Source organism: Aythya ferina, assembly GCF_964211825.1.
Source record: "Aythya ferina genome assembly, chromosome: 19".
Lineage (NCBI taxonomy): Eukaryota > Metazoa > Chordata > Aves > Anseriformes > Anatidae > Aythya > Aythya ferina.
The window spans coordinates 7,205,414-7,229,610 of NC_140309.1; the positions used below are offsets into that span (position 1 = coordinate 7,205,414).

General features: G+C 40.6%; 1 protein-coding gene across 11 annotated transcripts in view; it reads left to right on the forward strand.

Moving 5' to 3' along the window:
* TPST1 (tyrosylprotein sulfotransferase 1) overlaps nucleotides 1-24,197 on the forward strand; it is a 35,714-nt gene that overhangs the window by 7,947 nt on the left and 3,570 nt on the right. For 9 of the 11 annotated variants that reach the window (XM_084493113.1, XM_084493114.1, XM_084493109.1 and 6 more), the window contains 3 exons: nucleotides 6,190-7,133; nucleotides 13,622-13,820; nucleotides 23,533-23,583. In XM_084493113.1, coding sequence (XP_084349239.1) covers nucleotides 6,289-7,133; nucleotides 13,622-13,820; nucleotides 23,533-23,583 — 1,095 coding nt within the window. In that variant the 5' untranslated portion in view covers nucleotides 6,190-6,288. Of the gene's footprint in view, nucleotides 1-2,072; nucleotides 2,355-6,189; nucleotides 7,134-13,621; nucleotides 13,821-23,532; nucleotides 23,584-24,197 lie in introns of those variants that run through there. The other 2 variants (XM_084493118.1, XM_084493119.1) reach the window with 2 other exon arrangements.

Below are 24,197 nucleotides of genomic sequence, written 5' to 3' on the forward strand. Positions count from 1 at the left end.
ATCACACAGGAACCCATTTGTCTATTATTTTTTTTGTGAGACGTGTATTAGGTGACTTTGGTAGTGTATCCTTACTACAGAGTACATGGCACCGGGAGGTGGCACCTCTGTATAACAACATCTAGAAGCTTTTTGCAGCTGTGTCTTGTGTGTACAGTGTGAACAGGGCTTGGAAGAAAAGCAGCTAAAGTCCAGCAGCTGAAGAGCCAGTCAGCTTTCTTTCTTGCTGCCTTCGGGGAAGCTTTTATTGGTATGTTTCTGCTTTTTTGAGCAAAGTGGCCTTTGGAGAGCTTGGCAGCCAGGAGCTGTTGGAGCTCCCTCTATGCAATGAAGTGCTAAGGCTGATCCAGATAACTGCGTCGAAAGAGCAGCGCCTGTTGCATCTCGCTCACTGTCTGCTTACCTTGTTGGCTTGGAGGTTAAGCAGATGCAAGGCAGCTAAACTGAGTAGCAAAAACTCCTAAACTGCTGTTATCCATTGTCGCTCTCTTCTGCTTCTGACTGTGCAAGCAGAAATGAAAATGCTGCTTGGACTTGCCAATGTTCACCATGTCGGTTTCTTCTTTTTCTCCTCTTGCTCCTTCACTCATTTCCTCCAGTTAATTACCTTCTTTAGCTGTGCCGCTGCCAAATGATTGTTCTCTCCAGTTTCCCTTAGCAGATTTGTACCACAAGCACTGGCTGTAAGGGCTGAATCCGGCAGTCAGACTGCGGTTGTTCATCTGAAAGGTGGTGTTGCTGGAGTATCTTCTTGATACCATATGTATTTTCTTGACATGATATGGTATGGTATCTTCTTGGTACCATAACTCTTGATTCTTCCACTCACCACTGTCCAACGCAGGACAGGGGGTGCAAGGCTTCGAAAAGGACGACTAGAGCCTGGTAGCCTGTTGACACAGAGCTGAGAACTATCTTTCTTCTCAAGAAGTGTTGTGGTCAAATGTGATGCGCATTTAGGTGGATGCAGGAGGAGGTGGCACGTTGCACAGAAATCGGGCAGTGCTCCTGTACTTGCTGTTGTAGAAAGAGATCTGGTGGTCAGGATGCGAGCCAGAACCTTGAGAAGTAAAAGGCAGGGACAAACTAATCACTGAAAAATGCTTTATGTGTGTGGCTTTTCTTCGAGATGGGTGATGCAAGTGTTGCTGTCCTGTTTATTTAGCCTTGGAAAAATCCACTGGAAGGAGGTAGGTGATGGTCATCACTCTTTGCAGTCTCCCAAGGGAAAGTGTGCCTGCTACAGCTTGGGAGGGCTGCTTCATGCTGCATGGTGATGGATGATCTTTTCTTCCCCAACACAACTTTTTCAAGCAATGACAAACCCCAAACTGTTTTAGCATAAAATACAAATGAATGAATTGCCTCTTTACTAAGCTAAAATCTTCAGTGTTTCTTGGATGAACTTTAGGAAAGTAGGTCTTGAGCTACTGCAGATAGGGGCAGGGGGGAGGAGGGAGCTGGTGTGTGCAGAGCGGGGAGACAAAGCAGTCATTTTGCTTTGTTCACATCTTCTTGGGGCTGACTCATCGGTCTGACTTTTCTGGAAATAAAATTCAGTTACAGGCACTTCTAACTCAGTGCTTAGTTGCACTTTCTTGTAATGAAACCTGTAGATCCAACTCTGTGCTATTTCTTGCACTTACATTTGCTGGGCATTTGGTTTAGTCTGTCTTTTGAAACTGGCTGCTAAAGGCCTTGTCTGTCATTGTAGTGATCTTTAACTTCTGACTGCGGTGTTGTTTTTTCTGTCATTTTCCTATTTTTTATTAAGAATTGCCTGTGCTTTTAGCTGGAGTGGCAGCTTGCTCTCCTCAGGTCCCAGCAGGTGAAAACCCCACCATTCTTCAAGGCTCTGCTTAAATGCTAGCTGGGGACTGCTGATCGCCCTGCTGTGATTTTCAGACGCCGTCGGTTTAGTTGCTGTTAACAGCAGAACATTAATGACTTGTAATAATTCTTCAGGTTGATACTGATGCGATCCAGAGTGCTCGCTCATGTAGAGGAGGGAGGAGGTGGAGTTTGTTGATTTGTGAGCTGCTCGAAGGGCAGTAACTTCCATATGTCATACTTATCTTGAAGAGCCTTATGTGTAACCAGGGGCCCAGAAGGGAGCTTGCTAGCTTGTAGAACAGATCGGTTTGCTGAGAGGTGCCTTTCTGTCAGCTCCTGTTGGATTCCCGATGTACGAGGCCCTGGCCTTGCTACGTTTGGTGGCGGCTGCGTGCTCCAGGTACTGCTCCCAGGCAGAAAACAGCAAGGTGGGTCACAGGGCAGCTTCAGCCTGGCTGCTTCTGCCCTGTCAGCCTTTGGCAGCGTGGGACTTAGCAAAAATTGCTGCACCAAATGAAAAGGTTTGTGGTCGATTGGTGTGTTTGTGTGTTTGTTTGTTTTTTTCTGGTAAAAAAAAAAAAAAAAAAAAAGGTATATGGATCTGTTGCTTTTGTATGCGAGTGGTCAATGCTTAATGGTAATTTAGGAAACCAACTGAGTCTGCAGCACTTAGTGCATTCGGTGCTGGGAGTGAGCCATCTCTCCGCCTTGCCTGACCCGTGGATGGGGTGTTCCAGCCTGCGTTCAGCAGGCTTTGCTCTGACACTGCTGCTGCTTCACCTCCCTTCTGGCTTTCACAGTGATATTCTGCCATAAATGACCCAAGTAAAACAGTTCATGCACTGAGAGGCTTTCCTTAGTGATCAGCTACCTAACTTCTGCATTTGGGGAAGATTAGGGGCTTCAAGGGATAGGTTTTTATTAGTTTGTAAGTCAAAGAAAATCTTTGGTTTGGTGTTTTGTTTTTTTGGGGTCTTTTTTTTTTTTTTTTTTTTTTTTTGGAAATGAGTCTTATGGCATTTACTCAAACTGAATAATGTTGGGGATTGTATAAAGTGTAAATATTTGCACATCTTGTATGCTCTGCAGCAAAATCTGTTCCTGTTGTGCTAGCTCTTTCTGCAGAAGACTTTTAACTAAATCATTACTGTTTCTAAGAGCATTCAGAGAGATTCTGTGTGGTGGTTGCTAGTTTTAAGCAGCACAGTTTTCCTTCCTTAATTAAAAGTTAGGTGTGCATGCTGCATCTGCTCAGGAGAGAGGCTTTCTGCTTTTCAGTGCTGTGCAGCTATTGACTGAATTGTGTGTATATACATATATTTTGTGTGAGCTTATATATACACTTTTATTTTTTTGAATGCCGTTTGGAGGGTGTTCGCTTAGTTTTGGGGGATTCTTTCTGCGGATATCCAGGCACTAAAAGCCAAGGCCAGTGGCTGGCAGGCGGAATGGGGCTTGCTGTGGCGGAGCACTGCTGCCACAGGCGCCTGCCAGCCCTCCTGGGCAACTTCAACTATAACAAAACCAGTTGAGCCCCAAATTCCAGTTTACTTTGGGTAGCAAAGACCAATAAGCTGAACTTCGAGCACACTATTGCGACAGCCGCAGGTTGGAATCAGCTTTGTCAGCGCCTCAGGGCCGGGCCCCTCACAGCGCTTGCAGCCATGTGGTGGGGAAGGCAGCGGCCAAGCAGGGGACGGCCCTGGGGGTATCGGCTTGTGAATCCTGTCACAGACTGAGCTTCTTATGGAGGAAACACTTCAGTCAGTCGTGTTTCGGAACAGGGTCGGCATCAGCGTGTGCTCAGGGGTGTGTCATGTGTTGCTGACAGAGATGGAAAAGTGTTGAGGAAGCCAGTCCTTTAAAATGTTGGCGGTACCTCAGTCCTCGGAGTGCCTGGCAATTAAAAGCATCTGTGATTCATACCATTCAGTGAGTTATTTCAGCCCTGAAAAGCAAGCCCATGCTTAAAGTATCAATTAGAGTATGAATTTCATTGGAATTTGGAGAGGAAGAGTCAGTTTTCGGACTACTTCCTCTCAGAAAACAACAGAGTACGTGTAAAAGAACAGTCTATACAGTAACTGTTATGGATGGAAAAATAAAGGTACAGGGTACAGGTTGGCGTGAACACAGCAAGGCACCTGGGCAGCTGAGGTGGCAGTTTTAGGTAAGCCAGGGCTGAACATAATCCACTGGTGTTGGCTGCAACTCATGGCGTCTTCATAAGTCCTTCTTACCAGTGCCTACATTGGACAGCGGACAGCTCTCACATCTTTTGTTTCTACCTAAACCTTTTATTTGATCTCATGTACACGTTGGCAAGTGATCTAATTAAGTCTTTGGTTCTCATTTCATCTGTAAAAATAAAAATTATGTGTAAATAATGCAGTTTTAAGGAGTCCTAAATGAAAACTATCATCAGTGAAAACCCTCGTTTTCATTTTACGTGTCTTGGGGTTTCAGACTACCTCCTTATTACAGCTTGGAAATCTTTTAGAGTTAAAATTAAAAAAAAAGTTATCTAAAATATTTAGTAATAAATGTGGTAGCTGTGCAAACCCTTACATTATATTACCCATCTGATTTGTTTTGGGTTCTGTCATTGTAGAAAATAGTGCAATAGCTATTTGAAAGTAGCTTACAGGAGAACAGTGGTGGCTTTTGTTGTGGCAAGTTCATTTTGTTTCACAGCACTGAAATGTCCTCCTGTCACCAGGTAATCGTAGCTGCTTAAATTGTAGAGTAGGGCGTGGAATTAAAGCCATATTATTGATACCTCGTGAAGTAGACACGTGGTCATCCTTGTTTTGCCATTTTTTTTCCCGTTTTTTTGTAAGAGTTGTGAGGGTTTAAAACAAACTGAGTAATTTACTTGTGATATAGAGACGGAAGGGAGATTATACCGTGACAAATAGGTTAAATGCTTTTTTTACAGTATGTATTTCTGCTCCGTACTATAAATACGAAATGACTTTAACCATAAGCTCCATGAAGACGGGCTGCCAGGGTGGCTTAGGAAGCCAAGTTGCCTTACTGGTATTGCCACTTGACTTTTGATTTGTCACCTGGGTGCTCGCCATAAAGCTCTTTGTGAAATCACAAAATACTCAAATTCTAAACTTCAGAGCGTTACGTTTTGTTTGGTGCGGGAAGACTGGTGCTGTCATACCAGCAGAAGCGCGGACTTACCCAGATGAAGTAGAAGCTAAAAGAAATAACGAGCTTACCAGCCCTGCTTAAAAGGAGCACAAACCTTATCTGAAGGTAGAAAGCAGCATATACTTATTCTGGGAATGCTTTATTACATGCAAAGCTTTAATTCTTTTTGCTTGTACGCTGATGGCAAACAGGATTGGTTCTTCTTTCTTCCCAATTTATTCAGTTTTTAGCATTTCAGCAAATGTTTCTCTGGAGATCAAAATGCTGCGTAAGATGTGGGGGGAGAGGTTGGCTTGTTTTCATGTTTTTTAATCAATGGAATGATGAATAATTTGGTCTGTTTTTTTTTTTTTTTTTGAGAAAAATATCTTTAAGAAAAAAATAGGTGAAGAAAACAAGGTAGGATGAAATCCTTAGTTTTCTGTATCTGCTTTGCATCATCTCAATACTGGGATGGATTAAAACTTTTAAGTCAGCATGGGTTGACTCTTTTGTTATTTAAATCACGGCTGATTTTACTTTTAATCTTGGATTCTGTTTATAGTTTTTAATGGTGATAACGTTTCTTTCATCAAAGCTTCTCTTGAAATTAAAGTTGAAATTTACTTGTTGCAGGCTATTTTTCTTCATTGCATAAAGCCCATGATCAAAAAATGGAGAATCTCAGGGTTGTTTCATAACTGTGAAATGTCTTCCATCACCTCCTGTCCTCTGAAGGAAATGGAGCATGTCAGGCAATGCTGAATATAATGTATTTATGGGCAAATGTGAAAGGGGGCAGGTCTTGTCTTTTGTCTTTGTTTTCCCTGTAAAATCCTCGCTTAGCAAAGCAAGATGTTTTCTTAAGAGTTGTTTTTTCAGTTTGTAGAGTTCCATATAAATAATGGCTTTCCTTTACTGCAAAATTTAATGGTAGTTATCCAGTGGTGGAATTCCTTTAAATATACTGTTACAATGCATCAGAGAACTATGAAAATAGCAACTATAATCGCCAATCTTATTATGTTTTGTGTTGCTGCTATGGGTAAACAAGAGTACTTTTTCTTGTGGGGTATTTTTGTTTAGACATAGCCTTTTGTGGTCTTAATGCAACACCAGGAGATGATAATTGCATTGAATGCTGTCAGATGTTTCTGTTGCTGATTCATCATGCAGTTCTTAACAAAACTCTTTTTTTTTTTTTTCTCTCACCAGACATTAACTTATTTTGGATTAGGATCTCCATGGCACGTGAACTAGAAAATAATCCGAACTAGAAGGTCTTGTTATTTTGACGTGACAGACATTATCAAAATGGTTGGAAAACTCAAACAGAACTTGCTACTGGCATGTCTGGTGATCAGTTCAGTGACAGTGTTTTATTTGGGCCAGCACGCGATGGAGTGTCACCATCGAATAGAGGAACGCAGCCAGCCTGCGAGGATGGAAAGCGTGAGAAGCACAGTAAGAACTGGTTCCAATGTAAATGCGAATAAAACCTTTGCTTACAACAAAGACATGCCTTTAATATTTATTGGAGGAGTACCTCGAAGTGGCACTACTTTAATGCGTGCCATGCTTGATGCTCACCCGGATATTCGGTGCGGAGAAGAGACAAGGGTCATCCCACGAATACTGGCAGTTAAGCAGATGTGGGCTAGGTCAAGCAAAGAGAAGATCCGGCTGGATGAAGCTGGAGTCACAGATGAGGTTCTGGACTCGGCCATGCAAGCATTTCTACTGGAAATCATTGTGAAACATGGAGAGCCTGCACCGTATTTGTGTAACAAAGACCCTTTTGCTTTAAAATCCTTAACTTATCTTGCTAGAATTTTCCCCAATGCCAAATTTCTTCTCATGGTACGGGACGGTCGTGCATCTGTACATTCCATGATATCCAGAAAAGTCACAATAGCTGGCTTTGACCTGAACAGCTACAGGGACTGTTTGACCAAGTGGAATCGTGCTATAGAAACTATGTATAACCAGTGTATGGAGGTTGGTTTTGAGAGGTGTATGCTGGTACATTATGAACAGCTTGTATTGCATCCTGAAAGATGGATGAGAACTCTCTTAAAGTTTCTTCGCATCCCATGGAACCAAGCAGTGCTGCACCACGAAGAAATGATCGGAAAAGCAGGCGGTGTTTCTCTTTCCAAGTGAGTATGCGCGTTCCTCTTTTTATCTCGTACCTTTTTAAAAGGTAAAAGAGTACCTTTGGCATATAGAAGTCTGGTCATAACTTGGTTTCGGTGTTATGTAGCTAGTGGTGTCTTGGAAAGCTGATTTGCAATGCAGATTATATGCAAAATAATAATTGTTAACTAATGATTTGAATCACTTGTAGCACCCACTGAACAGTTGTCCTGATAACATGCATATAGAGCATGTGAACTGGCAGTTTAAGATCAGTGTAACTTAAATATGGACAGCTAATATCAGCCTTTCTTCCAATATAGCTTTGCTTTTTCTTGTGCCCTAAATAAACCTGAGCTGTTCTTGTCTAGACTGGCATTATTCATCCTAGCAAGATCACCCATCAGATTTCAGGAACTTAATTATTGTTGTCAATGCAAGAATGGCCCTCGAGTCGTATTTGCCAAGAACGTACTCTTCCAGGAAACTTGAGAAATTGTTCCAACAAAATAGAAAGCAGAATTGGCGTGCTTTTCTGTTGGCATGTGCTCCTAAAAGGACATACACTCTGAATAAAATTAACCTTGTTGTAGGCAAATCTCTTGGTATTCTGTCACGCCATCTGTGCATCTGACCTAACCACTTTCAGAGACCGAAATCTATCTCTGATTACAAAGCTCAAGTATTGTGAAAGGAGAAAAAAACAAACGAACAAAAATCCTTTATTTATTCTCCCATTAAACTACCAGCTCTTCTGGTTTCTCTTCCAGTTTTACAGCCAAGTTTTTGAAGTATGGGAGTTGGTTGGGCGTTACAATGGGGAAAAGGTGTGAATGCTTGAATCTTTTTTTTTTTTTTTTTTTTTTTTGTTATGACAGATCTATCTGCCAGATTGCATGTCACTTTAATTTCAAAAATAAAAAATAAAAATAAAAGGCATATCCTAGCAGCAAGACATCCTCAGTTAAATTCCTTGGCTTCTGCATTTTGAGTATTTAACACCGACCAAGTGCTTTAGAGTAACAGAGGTAGCTTGCACAGCCAGAAGTGTGAGCTGCGTGGAGACGTGTCAAACTGTTGAATACAGAGTGATTATTTTTCCATCTTTTAAAGGTTTTGAGAAATAAAAATTGGTAGATTTTGTTTAATGCCTAAGGAAATGGCTATTGTGTAGAATTCTTAATATAATAGAGGGGAATATGGTTGCAAGCACATCATAAAATTTGTTACAGCTATCAAGAAGACATCTCAACTTGTTTTTTGCAGTATTCTTGTTAGCAGATTGAAGCCTTCTGATAGTGTAACCCTGGAGCAGTGTACTCTTGGATGTCTCTGCAGTCTGTGTCTGTGCCTGAAATTCTCTTCAGTTATCTGCTTTATGTTACTGCTTCCCCGTGGCAGCTGAGGGGGGAGTAAACTTACTCTTGCTGCCATAAAAAGGTGGTTGCCAAGTTCTGCTAAGTGTCCTGTAAAATAACTATGCAGAATGCCATTTCCAGTAAATTATTACTGCCTTACAGCTTCCAGATTTGTATTTGTAAAAATTAATGGACCTCTAAACTATAAAACTCAGTAGCCCTATCGAATTCACACAGTTTCAAGTAGTATTTTGTGCTAAATCTGGTGGAATGGGATGTGAGGAGTTGAGAAAGCTTTTGTTCATGTCTGTAAAAGTTATGAAAATATAATGTTGAAAGTAAAATGTGGCTTTGTGAATATTCTTGAATCAGACTTTCAAATTCAAGAAAAGAGACTCAAGGAATTTCAAGACAAACCCATATGAAAATAATCTTATTTTTGTGACCCTCAATTCAGCCTGTTCATGGAATTCTTGATGTTTTTATTATCTCTTGCAAGATGATATGTGAAAGTAATTTATTATTGCAGAAGGCTTTGGCAATAGGGAGAAATGGTTTATTAATGTTATGTCTGTATTGTTTCTGTCTAATCAAATACCCTTGAAATGCAGGGCGAGATTTGTTTTTCGGTTGCAAGAGACATTTATAATTTGATAATGTCTTCAGTGACTGAGTCTTTTGAGGCCTGTAGGGAAAAAAACCAGCAAATATGAAATTCTGGACCTTGGATGTCTGTTTCGTGTACGTACTGGGAGCTCAAGGCCCCCAGTTTGATCCCCTTCAGTCCCTCACCTCTCGTGCACCACCCGGGTGCCCCAGGCCAGGGCTGCTGTGTGCTGGGGTCCCTGCCCAGAGCAGGGGTCCCAAGGAACTTGTGCTCCTTGGAAGGGTCCTGGCTACGTAGTTTACCCTGAATTTCAAAGACTGCCACAACTTACCAGGTTTTGACAGCTGAATGCCTCTCATTGGACTTGACAGGAGGAGGATGCAGTTGTGCTTGGCCTGTTCTCAGCTGCAGCTGAGTTCTTTATGGCCCTGGGTGCGGTGGGCCATTGAGTTCCAGGCTCAGGTTCCATCCAGCCTTGTTCTCTTATGGCTTAGGATTTCTCTTTAGGCTTCCCGGGGAATCCTCTGTGCTTCATAGTGTGAATATTGCCTTCTTTTAGCAGAAACAACTGAGGCTGGAGCAGCAGAGCTCTGTATTTCGGCTACTAGCTTTCTCCCACCTGACCTTCCAAGGGACTGAGCTGCAGATAACGCGAGGAAACCCAAAAAAGCGATGTCTGCTACATAACAGCTCTGTCTTCTCACAGAGCTGTACTTCACCACATGCCTGGTAGCAAACGCTTCAGGCTGTTCCGTAATGGTGTATTAAAATCAGATCGCTCAAATTATACTGCAGCTTTCCCTGGCAGGAAGAGCACATTACAAGCACCAAATCATCTCTGAATGTGAGCTTCCCTTAAAAGATACCAACACGCAGACCTAGCCTCTGTAGCCTGGCAGAGAGAGTAAGAACACCTATGTGAAGCCAGCTCCCCTGCTGGCTGCAAGGTATTGGGTAGGGTAGAAAGCCTCAAAAGTTGGGTGAAGAATGAGCTGCTATTATAACCTGCAAAGGCAGAGGTATGTGTAAGGACTTGAGAGAATGAGCAGAGAAGCCTGCCTCGGTCATCTTCCACTTAGCTCTAAGACTTTTTCAGACCTTTCAGACTTCTCGGATCCCTTTGGTATCCGCTTCAGAGCCGTGACACCTGCTCAAGTGAGGCCCAGCATCACATGCCCAGAGCTGTTATAACAGCTGGAGGGTTTTTGAAAAGAAACTGGAAATTTGTTGTCTAGAAATACGTAAAGCCACTTCAAGAAAGTGACCATGGTATCCCTTAAAGATCTTTACAGTGATGTTATATCCAGTAACAGAAAGTGAATATTTAAGAATGTATTTTTAACTCATTTGAAATCAAGACTGTTTTAGATGCAATCTGTATGAGATGGAATGAAGCTGTAGGTCAGTGCAAGGTGCTTTTTTTTTTTTTTTTTTTTTTTTTACAGCTGTGTCTAAAATGTATGCGTGTGTTATTTCTCTTCCAGAGCTAAGCTAGCCACCAAGTGACTTGCAGAGCCCTTCAGGAAGCGAGCTGACTCCATTTGCTCTTATTCCAGACTCAAAAGCGCTTATGCAGAAGTCTTTTATTAGCACCATTAGGAACTGGGCAGTTTGTATTTAAGCTTCTGACTTCATGTCTTCCCCTGGCTGCTTCATTTGAGGAAACCATTGGCTGTCGTCATTTCTTCTCCTGCGTTTGCTTAGTAATCCCTGACTTTTTTTTGCTGCTGATCCAGCCCTAGCCTCACCGTTGTTTAATTTTACTTGCTATTTCTCCCCCTCCTCCTCCTCATTTTGTTTCTTACCCAGCTTGAGAAACACTGCAGGGGTTTTAAAGATGTACACCGCAGACCTTGTAGTAGTGCAAAACCTGTTGTTTGAAGTAATTGCCAGCGTGGCTGTTCCAGGAATGCATGGCCGGGCTGCAGGCTGTAACTGGTATTGTTAATGTAGCTCCGGCATTTGCCTCCTAACTGAAAACAGCTGCGGTGACCACTGGTGCAGAGAAATGTCAACCCTTTTATAGCAATTTCTATTAGGCTTACTACGAAAATAGCTGTCTAGGCAAAATTGCTTTAGAATACGCTGCTTTTAATATATACCTTGCTTTCGTTTCATTCTAGTACAGATGTAGAAGGATGTGGGGTTAGCCCTGTGCTCCGTGCTACCAGCTGCTTTCAGAGCTCAGACGGTCCCTGCAGTTCTGCAGTAGAACCTGGCAGTGCTGCCAGGCCGCATTTGCCATGTGCACACATAATCAAATTTGTCGAGACTTGGTACGTTTACTTGTTTTGCTTTGTTTCTTCTTTTTCTGTTTGTTTTCTTTCCCTCCATATTCCTCAGATATTCTTCTGGTCTGAAGGATCTTTTCCAGTAGTTGTGTTTTACTTTTCTTCCCATTGTAAGTAACAGGACAGTAAAAGATGTAGACAAACGTGCTGCAGCATATTTTGAATGAGCGCCTAGGAGCAGCTGAGCCTGTCTCTTGCCACCAGGAAGTGTTCTGTGCTGGGCTTTTTCTTACCAAAGACTGAAATGACAGCAGGGCAAAGCATAAACATCGAAGTGTGCTTTTACTTCAGAACAAGGTATCCTGACCCCCGAATCCCATTCTGGGTTCTTGCCTTTCTTTCTGAGCTACTGAAAATGGTTGAGGAGGGTAAGGCTTAAATTCCTGTGGTTGTCCTACAGTTTTTTTTTTGTTGGGTGCTTACTCATCAGCTTCTGTTCAACACCTTTTTGCAGCAATCTGCGAAGGCCCCGCTTGCCAGGATGGTTTCCCCCTCAGTGATCATTTCCCTGTCAGGTTTGTTGTTCGTTCTGGTTGTGTTTGAAGCACTCCAGCCCCTGACCTTCCAGCACTGTGTGACTCACTTCCCTTCTGTATCCTGGAGAATTTGAGCTCTGATGACAAGTAAAACTGAGTAAGAAGGTAAAGGCTGGTGTTAAGATGAAATTGAGCTGATGACTGGCGGACGTGCGTATGTGTTTGTAATCTGGCTTTCATCGCACAGCGCACTAAGCATCTGGGCTGGATGCCCCGTGCTGTTGGATTAATGCTTGCCCCCTGTGCAAGGGCTCTTCAGCCTCTTTGTGAACTCATCAGGTTAATGAAATAACTGATCACACTTGCCACTTCTGAGAGCTGCGTGACTTCAGCTTCAGGCTTCTTGTCTCAGAAAGTGCTGGGAATATTTAAGGAATGTCTTTCTCAGGATGTGTTTTCTCGTACTCTGCCTGCTGTGTAATTCTGAAGAATGAGCTGCTCGAGCATCACATTTGAATCTCGGTGTTCTCATGCTTTGTTTCATGCAGATGAGGTACTGGCGTTATTCTTTGTAGAGTTATTCTGCTTTCAAGTATACCAGTTTTGCTTTCTGGGTGGTAGAGTTTTTTGTGATTAAATTCTTCATGATGTAAACGATGCCCAGGAAGGATGATGACTGCAAGTGGCTGTGACAGCTGGATGCTCAGCATCAGACTGCACGCAGGTTTAGCCAGCCAGCAGGGGCTACTGACACAGTGCTGTACCTTACAGCATTACTTATCAAGCATATGAAAATATTCCTTTAGGCATCTTGTATCTACAGATCTGACGTTAGACTGCCGTAGAAGAAAGACAAGCCCTGATATCCCAAATGCATCTGCATTTTTCTTTCTGAGTTCCAAAGAAAGTTTGGAGAGCCTTAGATTACTCAGCCTGCTCTGAGGGCTGCCGGCCTGTTTCAGAAATAAACACAGTAAGGAGGTTTTAAGTTTTCTAATCTAAAAGAAGCAAGGAACATGGGAAAGCAAATTGATGCCAGATTTCTTTAAAAACAAATAAACAAAAATCCCACAACCAGACTAGGGTACAAGAATGAAAGACTTGAGGACAGTTGATTAAATGAGCAATGAATTAGTTATTTTCTAAATAAGGTACATATGACACTTAAGATTACTCACTTGCCTTTCTTTAAGAGCTGTGTAATGAACAAACTCTCCATCAGTTATAGGGATGGTCATGAAAAATATGACTGCAGTCGGTATCTTTGTCACCTCTTTAAAAAAAAAAAAAAAAAGTCTTTCATTTGAGATTTACATTAAGGTGGTGTAATATTCAAAAGCGTCTCTGGAAATGTTACTTGTCCTATTCAAAAAAAATGAGTTTAGTCACAGGGATTATCATTTAGAATACAACTTTCAAGAGTAATTAAGCCAACGAAACAGCTAATGTGGGAGTATGTCAGTGGGAAAACAGCTTTATATGTAGGTGTGTGCATACTTTTCACTTAGCAGATATTTGACTTTCATTGCTCTCTTTATGTAAAGAACTTGCTTCAGCACGCTCTCTCTGAAAGCCTAGAGCAGAAAGCATGTACAAATTATTCTTCTTTCAGCTGTACATAGTAAAACTGCACTTCCCCCCACTCTGTAGGAACATGAAATTTTGAGAGGGAAAGAAGAGGGGAAAAAAAAAAAAAAGCAAGCTAAAAGTCTTCCTGGTAGGAAAGGATCAGATATTGGTTGGGGATACAAAATATAACCTTTCTTTCTCCCTCCACAGAGTTGAAAGATCTACTGACCAAGTAATCAAGCCAGTCAACGTGGAAGCGCTGTCAAAGTGGGTTGGGAAGATACCTGCTGATGTTCTGCAAGATATGCCGGTGATTGCGCCCATGCTGGCCAAACTGGGCTACGATCCCTATGCCAATCCACCAAATTATGGGAAGCCAGATCAAAAAGTTGTGGAAAACACAAGGAGGGTAAGATATTTATGTGCGTTTAATTTATTTACCGAGTGGATGTGAGCTATAGAGCAGAAGATTCTTTTTGAAGTCCATTTCTAATACCTTTTTGTACTTAAGTGATTTGTTTTCCTTGCTGAGTGGGGGAGAGGGAAGGCTTTTGTAGGACCATGGGCACTGAAAGTCTGTCTCCTGCTCTTTGTGTTCCATTTGGTTCCTCTTCCTTCCTCCCAACCCCAGGCTTGTGCTGTGTTCTGTGTGTAGCTGAACCTCTTGAGAATCATCTGGATAGTTTTGGAAAAAAGCTTGCTTTCTCGCCCGGTCATCAAACTTGATTCATGAGCTCAGCTTTTTATGCATGAGGGTTGGCAGAAGCTCTTTCACAAAATTGTTCCCAAACACTTGGTAGAATTTGAAAAGTGACCCGTGGAAAATAGCCCAAGATGACCAAAATGTCAGTTTTTCCAATTCTTTGCTGTCCTTTGTAGAACAAACAAAAGATGCAAGAAGGTCTGGCGCTGATTAACCTAAACATGAGGGTTTTAGTCTGAGCTTAATGTTGGAATTTGAATAGTTAGGCTATATAACTGTTTATCCCTGGAGGTATCCATTGAAAAGCTTATTACCATTGTTTGAAATAAGAATTAATTAACTTTTCAGTTCTGTTCATTTAAGAATGTATACTGTATTAGAAGAAGGTGACTCTTGCTGCTGTAGCAAAGTCATCACTGGAAAAACTGAACTAAACAATGTGAAGGAACTGTCGCTAGCCTTCTGATATTAAAAATTGGTCAATGTACTTTGCTAATGGGCTGGATACTAAAAAAACAAATGCATTTTGTGTAGACTTTAAACATTTTGTATTGTCTCTTTTTAGGAGTCCTCTCTGAGAAACTTCCATTAAGCAGTTTGATCACTGTATTAGAGGATGGTAGGCTGACGATTGTAATAGCTGTTAGCTCAGAATAGAAGAGGTTACCCCCCTATTCTGGAACAGCTTATGGCTAATGTTTTGTAGGTCTTATGGTACTAATTGTTTTAAAAGGCTCAAAGGCAAGCTAACTTCTGCACTCAATTCAGCCCGATTGCAAAACAAACATAAAAAGGTGTTCAATACCTCTTCAGTGAGCCTTGAAAACAAAATCCTCACATATCTACCAATACATACTGAAAATAGTGACTGGGATCCAAATTTATATTGTATTTCAATAACTTAACGTTGATTTTCTCTTCTTCCTGTGCAGGACAAACTCAGTCTGAGTTAAGTTTAACAAATTTCAGTTGTTTACTGTTGGGTGGCTTCCTGAAATCTCTTTCGTTTCAAAATGAAAGATGGAAATCAAGGCAACGGACAAAGCCACAAACTCACCTTAAAAAAATTGAAGCCTAATTTAAAAGCCTGCAGTGTATTTTCACAAGTCTGCTTTGAAGCATAATTTGTTTACTAATGTTTAAAAATGGTGTTGAAAAACTGGAGGCTATTGCTATAAAAGCCGATCCAAATATTGCAAACATATGGAATGATGTTAATATTTTGACTGTCATTTAGTTTTAGTATCTTTTACTTACAGCCCTGGTCTCAAGATAGTATTTGAAGTACGTGGTTAGTTCTTGTAGTACCCAGCACACGTTTTCCCTAGCCAGTTGTTCTTTAACAAAACAACCATGGATATAAGATTTGGCCACTGGTCCTGTCTCCATCACTGATTGCACTGGTGTCCTGAGTCCCTAGGGTGTCAAGTTGTGAGGCTTCCCAGCTCCCAGACCTCTTTCCTTGTTCGGTTGCCTCCTTTTTGGGGCAGCAGGCTCAGCAGCCCCTCCAAGGTGTCAGGCTTCCTGGCCATCTTGCATAGGAAACTGCCAAAATGCTGGCCTTAAACCGAGGAGGTTTTGAAATAACTAATATTCTGCTTGGTCATCAGTGGGAGCTGACTCAGTTCTGAAAAATGTTCTTTGTTTAGTTTCCCCCACAGCTTTTATTTGATTTTATTTGGGGTTGGGGGGCAGATATTTCAAAACATGCTGTGTTTAAGGTGGCTGGGAAGAGCAGGAAGGGACCTGTGATGTGCTTGCTCCATCACAGACAGCACATGCCACCCTGTGGAGTCCCACTTCTCTTTCTTGAACATGCGCTAATTTATTTCTTGCTACTGTAGCTTGGAGAAGAAGGTATTTATCAAAAAGAATTGTATTTCTCGATCTAGGTTTCTCAGCCTTTGGGAAATAGCAGCTTGGCAAGTCGAGTGTGTTATTGCATTCTCTCTCAGCTGGTGAACTTGTAAATTGCTTTTTGCTTTTGTTCTGGCTGTCTCTTTTCAGATTTCTTCACCTGGGTTGGTTTTTCCGAGTTTTGTACTGTATGTGTTGTTGGAGATGAAGCTGTCCAAATAAAATATTTCCAGTTCTTCAGTACATAATAAGAATATATCTAAATCTTGCATGCAACTGTTTATTGCTTCACTTTGTTTGGAAGCTCTTCTATTATATTTGTAGTTTGTGGTCGCCGAGAACTTTAAACCGAGTACAGAACTCACATTTTATTCATTGAAAACAGATTTAGAAGAAGTTTAGACTTCTGAAACTGAGCTGTATTGTGTTAGCGTGGTAACCCCTTAGTGTGACGAACTTGAATTAACGCTGAGTGCTCTGACATTTGCTTCTCTTTACTCGTGCCATTGTTTCCGAGCCAGTTTGGGATGGCATGAACTAGAGCTTGGGATGGGAGAAGCTGCCCTGGTCTGGCAAACAGAAGGTGGTGGTTTGGGGGCAGGACCGGTGTTTTGGGGTTTGTTTGTGGAGATGGGGAAGGAGTTGTTCTGTGCTGGAGGGGTATGTAATGCTTGTTTGTGTACGTTGTGACAACAGGGTGGAAGCCCAGCACCCTGGAATTACTGGCAGGGTTGATTCTGGCTCCACCTAAAGATGGAACAGCACGGTGTGATCTAGTTCATTGCTATCGGATACGGCAAAAAAAAACAGCACTCAGTTCTCGCATTGTTACAGGGAGTTCTTGTTTCGTGTGATTGGGAGCATTTACATACCTTGCATACAAAAACATAAAGATAATTGGAATAAAAAACAAAAATTGGGCAAGATGCAAAATAAATTCACAGCTAGAAAGCCTCTTGAATGCTTTCAGTTCAGGGTTTTATGGCCAGGAGCTTGTGTATGGTCCAATTGTGGAAGATAATTTTTAAAAGATTCAAAACTTGAGCTGCAAGATGTCTTTATTCTGTAAAGCTGTGCAAATTCTACTTGCATTACTGCATTTATACTCCACTGCACCAGCTGTAGCAACTACGCTGCGCAAAATCAATCACTTCTTGGAAAGACTGCAAATTAGATTAATGCTCCACGGTGAAAATACTAGTTGGGAATTTCAAAGCTGCTGCTCTTAGTCGCTAAAATAAGAAGCAACAGTGTAAGGATGTCTAAAATGTGAGAAGGCTGGCACTGGAGAAAATGGAAGGGAATGGCTAGCAGGGTGCAAAAAGCTAATTTCCCTTAAGTCTTTTATGCAGCTAAATCCTGTTTGTATTTTTCTTTTTTGTCTTCTGTCCCCCTGCTGGTGACTTGCATATATACAGATTTCAATATTTTTTTTCCTTCAGTCTGGAAATGATGATTTTCACCATCTAAAGGACAATGCTTGAAGAATAAAATCTGTGCATGTAGATAACGCAGGGAAAATAACTGTCTCTGCTGAATTTTTTATTTTTATTTTTTCACTTAAATGTTACTCTTCTAGGACACCACAATGGTTAGGCTGCTTTTCCGTGCTCCTGTAGCAGAGCACCAAACCGGGTGTTTATACTTTGTTTGTCTTGTTAGTTCTGGTTTTGTTTTAGGAAGTAAAAGAGCCTGAAGCTAGCTCCATCTCTTTTCTTATGTTTGTCTCCAAGTGCAGCGGGGTGCTATGGATTAAGACATTTCTGATAGAATCTACACTGGTGGAGTACAAATCTAATACAAATATAACAGATTTTTCTGCTGTTCTCAATAACAGAGCCATTACTTTCTGTTTATCTGTTTTATGTTAGGCTTGACAATATTATCCTTTCTGACACTTTTTCTTGTCTCCTTGTAAGAAGGAACGCAGAGCAGAGATCGAGGTCTGAATAGCGCTGCACTGTTCATCAGATCTCTGCACGTGACTTCACATCAAGAGGCAATCTTCAATAATTTTCAGTTACTCAGTGACTGCAGGATTTTGCTGTCTTATGTGGTTCTTTTAAGTATGTACATTGCTGGTCTGTTCATTTTATTATAATGACTGCAAGGGTCCATTCCTTATAGGTACAAAGCTGATATTTTTCTTGGAATTTAACATTCTACGTCCTGAGCATAAAGGAAAATAACATCTTGTAACTCAAATGAGTTTTCACATTCAAATGAAGCAGAAAATGCAAATAATTTAAATTGTCTGCACTGGTAGTCAACTTACTGTATGATGCAATACCAAAGTAGATCCACTTCACACTGGAAGAGTATCTGATACGTCCTTATCCATATCATGAGTTTGTGTAAAAGCGTATGTCAGCAGTTTAACAGAACACACCAAAAGCCAGAGAACAATTCACAACTGCAAGATCCTGACTTATGCCCAGTAGAAACTGGCTTATTGTTATGTTATGGTTGGCTAAGTGCTTTCCTTTCACATCTGTAACGTATTACATCAGATTTTCTTTGGCACACGCTCCCCGTTAAATGAGTTTGTATGCTAGGAATACGTATTCCAGTCATTTCTTTTAACTTCTTCATGAAGTTATGATCCTTGCCCTGGAGAGATCGAGAGACGGAAACATACAAAACTATAGAAAAAGCTATGGTTTTCATCATGACTCTTCAAATATGTGTGGGTTTCTCTAATCACATCTGAAAGCTGTTATCTCTCTCTGTTTTATGTTCTGTTGATGCTTTTTTTCTGCAGTAACATTCAGAGGAAAAAGCAGACTTCTATTGACTCCTGTTTCATACCCATATTAAATTGTGAGGAAATGTCTCCTGCTGGTAAATGTCGAGACGTCCGTGACGATCTTGATTTCAGGACTCTGTATCTGGGGCTTTAAAGATAGAAAGAAACAATCTATGATTAAAGGGCGTGAAGTGAGTCTATGCTACTGCATGAGAGTAATTACTTGTGCTGTCAAAGATGGGTAAATGTAGAGGTACAGTGTGATGCCAGCTGCTCGAGTAGCCTTGGGGGGGGGGAAATAAAAAGGCTTTTGAGGCAATATCTGATACTTAGACAAATAAACAATTTTTTTTATTTTATTTCATCTGTCTTATGTCTGCCAGCAGCACAGACTTGATCAGCATCCTTTAAATGTGTTCAATACTGGTATTTTTTCCAGCCTGGAGATTCCTAACTGCGTTGTTTGTCTCAGGAGTCATGAACTTAATTTTTATTCATTACCATCTGTGCATATATATAACTAGTAAGATATATAGTTATTAACAAGATAGACAATTAGGTAGGGTTGCAAACTGCCTCTTGGCAGATACTCAGTGGCTTAAAATCTTGCTTTCTGTGTTATTTTACTGGATAAATATTTACATCTTGGACAGTCTTCTTTGCTGGCAGTTCCAACAAAGAAATAAAGAATTGTGTAAGCCTTGTAAGCTGCCTAGAAACTAAGGAAAGTGAGGATACCTCCATGTAATGTGCAATAAGGGATGGTTTCTAGAAGGGAGCTTTGTACTGGTTTTATTTTATTTATTTATTTTTGGATAATTAAACATTGATTGCTTTGTACTCGGGAACTTTGATGTTTTGAAAATCCAGGAAGCCCAAGTACATTTACTTCCAAGCTAATTTCTAGACAAGAAAGACCATTACCTATGGAAATGACCAAATAAAATGTGTTTCTTTCTAAACTAGACTTAAAAGCGGGAGAAAATGAGTGCTTTGATTGTCTCTAAAGTATATTTTTGATTTGAGCTTCTCAGAGTTATTCTTCCATTCTTAAACTTTCCTTGTGTATTTACAAGGGTTTTGTCAGACAACTGGATGTGACTTTTTTTTTTTTTCCTGATCTCTTTTTGAGAATAAAATGCATTTGGCTTAGCTATGAGAATGTTTTTCAATTATTTTGTATGTAGAACAGCTTGAATAATGCCAACAGTGAACAACAAACTGACACGGACTTCAGATTATTCTCTGCCCCCTTTGGAAATCCATTTGTGCTTGCAAAATAATTCTTTTAGAAATGGTAAACACCATTTCTGCTCAATTTTACTGAATTCTTGCTTAGACTGGAAATCATTCCGATATCCTGCTTCAGCCACTCTGTGCTGCCAGTCTCCAAATAATATGTTTTAGGGTTAGAAATTGGTCTGAAAAGAATTTTGAATCTGAAACCTTTTAATGCCTTTGGCTGCAGATGGAGTCATTGTTTTATGAATTTCTGGATTGCGGATGATCGCTGGCTTTTCATTCATAAGGGACCACTCACCATTTTTGGAACTACTTTAAACCAGTTTATAGGCAGTCTCAACCTTGACAAAACCAGAATGCTGATAATGGCAGTTCTGAGTGAGAATTAGGCACGGTTGTGTCTTAAACACAATCGGGGTGCAGTTTTATAGGCTTGGCATTGGTTGTATTCTGCTTCTATAAATTACAATGTGTAAATTGGGGTATTTGATGTGCATATAATATCAAATGCCCCGAAACGTGTTCTTATCTTTCCAGGTTATGACTCAAGTATCATTATTTTTCTTAATGTTGCTGTTGGATGAATACCCTTGACGAGCCCCTGTTGATGTTTATGAGGAGTAAATGCTCTTGCTACAAAGGGCCTTACACTGGTAAGGTTTTTAGAGCAGAGACACATACTTATTTTTATATTATATACATATATATTGGAATTGCAGGAGAAGGAAGGGAAAGCAAGCCTACAGAGTGCCCAGCATGGTGTCACAATGCAGCATTGTCATCGGTGTTATTGTTTATAAAAGTGTTCAGGTGATGACTGCAGTGGTTTACGGGAAGACGTGACGAGAAGCCTCTCTGGCTTCCAGCATCCACCCTCGTCTAATAAAAGATGCTGCTTTTGCCTGGGAGCCTTGCCTAGGTTGTTCTGTATTATTTTTAATGTGGTGATGAGATTGATTTGCAACTTCCACTTCTGCTCTTCAGAATGCAAGCCTGCATTTTAATGGTTTAGTTAAAAGCTGAAAATATGAGATCCTTTCCTTCATTTAGAAATATTTATTATATAGCTAGGCTCCAAGAAGCCACATGCTGGAATTTTTGACCGGCGTGGCCTTCATTAAGTTACCATGGGGATGGCAGTACCCCCATCTGAATCTAACCAAAAGCTTTCCCTGTTGTTTTGAGTCAGCCTTGCTATTTTGTCTAAACCAGGGGTATCAGAAGGACCTGAGTTCTGCAGTGTGTGTGTGTATAAAGATTCCTATTCTAATACTGGGCCTTAGCAAAGGCTTGTTTGGCTGTGTTTAGCCTAGAGAAAGAGTAACGAGAACTGCCAGCTTTTTAGTCCACTCCACACGAGTCCTGCAGTTCAGTGCTGCAGGTCTGTTTTTGGGGAGAGGTGTCCCAGAGGCAGGAGGTGCTGAGCAGGCTCTGCTGCAGTCCTGGGCCTGCAGCACGTTGGCAAGGTGAGTATGGCCTCATGCTCTTTGTGCTGAAGCAGAGAAAATGGATATTTTTAACAAGGGTCCCTCAAGTTCCAGAATCATTTCCTTTGACGCATTTTGCAAACCAGGCATCGCAGCTTGGGGTGGCGCTTCCAAATAGCTCCATTTCCATTTTAGGGCTTTGTAGGGTTTTGGAAGGTTTGTAGGTTTTGATTCTATGCGATTATAGCCCCATAAGAACCCATGACACTAGGGTGTTCGGTCTCTTGGGTTCAGTAGAAAGGATGGTAAAACCCTTCCTATTTTATTTATTTTTGTCAGGGGAAAAAAAAATCAATAACACAGAGTATTTCCCCCCTTTGGAATGTATTCCAGTTTAATCGTAAAAGCAAACAGCTTTTAAGAAGTATCCTCTAGAGAGATGATGATGATGCATTGCCAATTTATTTCCTAATTGGTCAGATAGTGGAAACACTTGTTTGGTGTGGCTCGTGGTACATTTGAGAATATTTATTGCTTGCTCTTTCTCCAAACGGTGTTGTTTCAATAATAACATTGTGCTCTGAAAGATCAGAAATGGTGGTAATAACAAACTGTCATGAAGTCAGGCTGGTAATGAGGCTACAGCTGGAGAAATTCATAATCACAAGAGCTGTTGGCTTTGACCTTGTAGCAGCCCTGCTATTAAGGGCTTTGTACCTCTTTTGCCAAAATGAGAGATTGCTGGGTGTGTTTTTCTGTTCACATCTGTAGGAATATGGAGTATCACAGGGGGACTCTTCTGTACTCATATACAAACCTATTAATTTATATGTCATTTAGTATTGAAAAGTATACCGCTGTTTTTTTCTTCTTCCCTTTTATTTTCTTTTCATATACAGAAATATGTATTAATGACTGAAGGGCATGAAAGTAATAAAGGAGAAGTTAAGCTTCACCCAACTTTGCGTTCTCTTGGAGAGGCAGAGGTTTTAGGTGTGTGGTTACATCCTATGGGGAAAGAAGCTAAGTGTCTGATCTTGTCCGCTAAGTGACTCAAGGTCTGACATGAAACACTTAGGAAAACTTCTATTTAAAAAACAAAAAACACCTGTGTTTCTGTGTTTTAGAGTGTTATTTATGTGTCTTGCAATTTTGAAGCAAGTGGATAATCTTTCCTGTTAGCAGAGAATTATAGCAGCTAGATATGCAAATAAAGGGATGGATTTCTATTAAACAGGGTAGAAGGAGATGCTGACTCTCCTTGAGTGTTGACCATTTTAATAGAATTTAAACCTTAGCTTTTCTAGACTTCGGCTGTATTTTCATTGTGTCCACAAACTCTTCTCAAGGCTAACAGGACTTTCTTTTGACAGCACAGTAAGGTGGGATCAGTTGTTCGCGTGTGATCCTTCCGTTTGCATAAATGAAAGTTTGTACATGATGAATACTTGAAAGCATCAAAAAAATCTTGCATTTTGTGACATTTGTCAAGTGTCTGAACTGTGAAATGTTTGGGAACTGAAAGTTGGTTGTTGGGTAATCGTTCTGACAGTCCATGGGATCGTGACAAGCAGTTCTTTCGGAAGACTTTAAATGGAGTCTCTGAATTGTAAACTGTAATAAAGTGCAAGCAGAATTTATTTTATTGAAGGTGCTGAAATATGATGCAATGGATTTGTTTACTTGTAAACTTCCCCAAAAGTATGTATTATAACAACTCAGCCTCAGCGTATTTAATCATTCTGTAGAAAATTTTTTTCTAAAAGTATAGTGAATGAATTATGTAGGACTTAATGAATGATTGATTTGAGCAAGCTTGAAATGTAATACCAGTTAGAGTTGTATCATTTGAATGCAAACACAGTTGGAATATTAAATACCTTTCTCAAATGTTGCCATCTGTGTTGAGTAAAGAGCAAGCCTGGGACTGAGCGTAAAGCTGTAGAACTTCAGACTGCCAGACCTCGTGAGTGAAGCTTGCTTTTACAAATGGGTTGTACTCGGTTTAGGGGACTCCCTGGCAGATCTGATTTAGCATTACTGCATACTAATAACCTAGAATACTCTAGTTTATTTTTGCTTAAACAATATTTCAAACAATAGTGAGTGCTAGCTTTGAATACTAAATCATATTTTATTTTTCCAGGTCTATAAAGGTGAATTCCAGCTTCCTGACTTTCTCAAAGAAGTGCCACAGGTACAGTATTCAGTTAGTTTCCTTTTTGTGGGTATAGCAGCAAGTTAGTATGAAAGCAACCTTTGTAAGCCACTTCTTCATAATTTGATTTTCTGATTGATTTTGAGAGAATAGCTTGTCCATAAGATGAAATCTCCCGCACTCCTGCTCTCGCACTCAACTGTGCCAAGGCTTTTTTGAGTGTGTAACTCTAGTGTTAGTAGGATGGTACCCATAACCCGAGCTGTCTGAGGACTACTGTGAAACTGGAGGAAAGTTTGGCTCTGTATTTTGTCATGCAGACCAAATTGCAAAGCTCGTTATTTGTAGAGAAGCTTTACCTTTTGTTGTCTTGCACTGAAAGGTTTAAAGCAAGTAGAGTATATAGCAGAGAAACAATGAGACGCTTTAAAAGAAATGCTACAATACCTGGCAAAACAATCAAAAAAAATCAATGTTGCAGGCTGTATAATTGATACTAAATGTTTAAAGTGCTTTTTACATCGTGCTTTGATAGAAAAAACAGGAAGTGGCTCATCACTGTTACTGTCTCAGGGTGTGTTCAAGTAAAGCTAAGTAGAAAAATATTTGTTTTTTTTATTTTCCTCCAATTTGTCCTGCATATATGGGAGTAT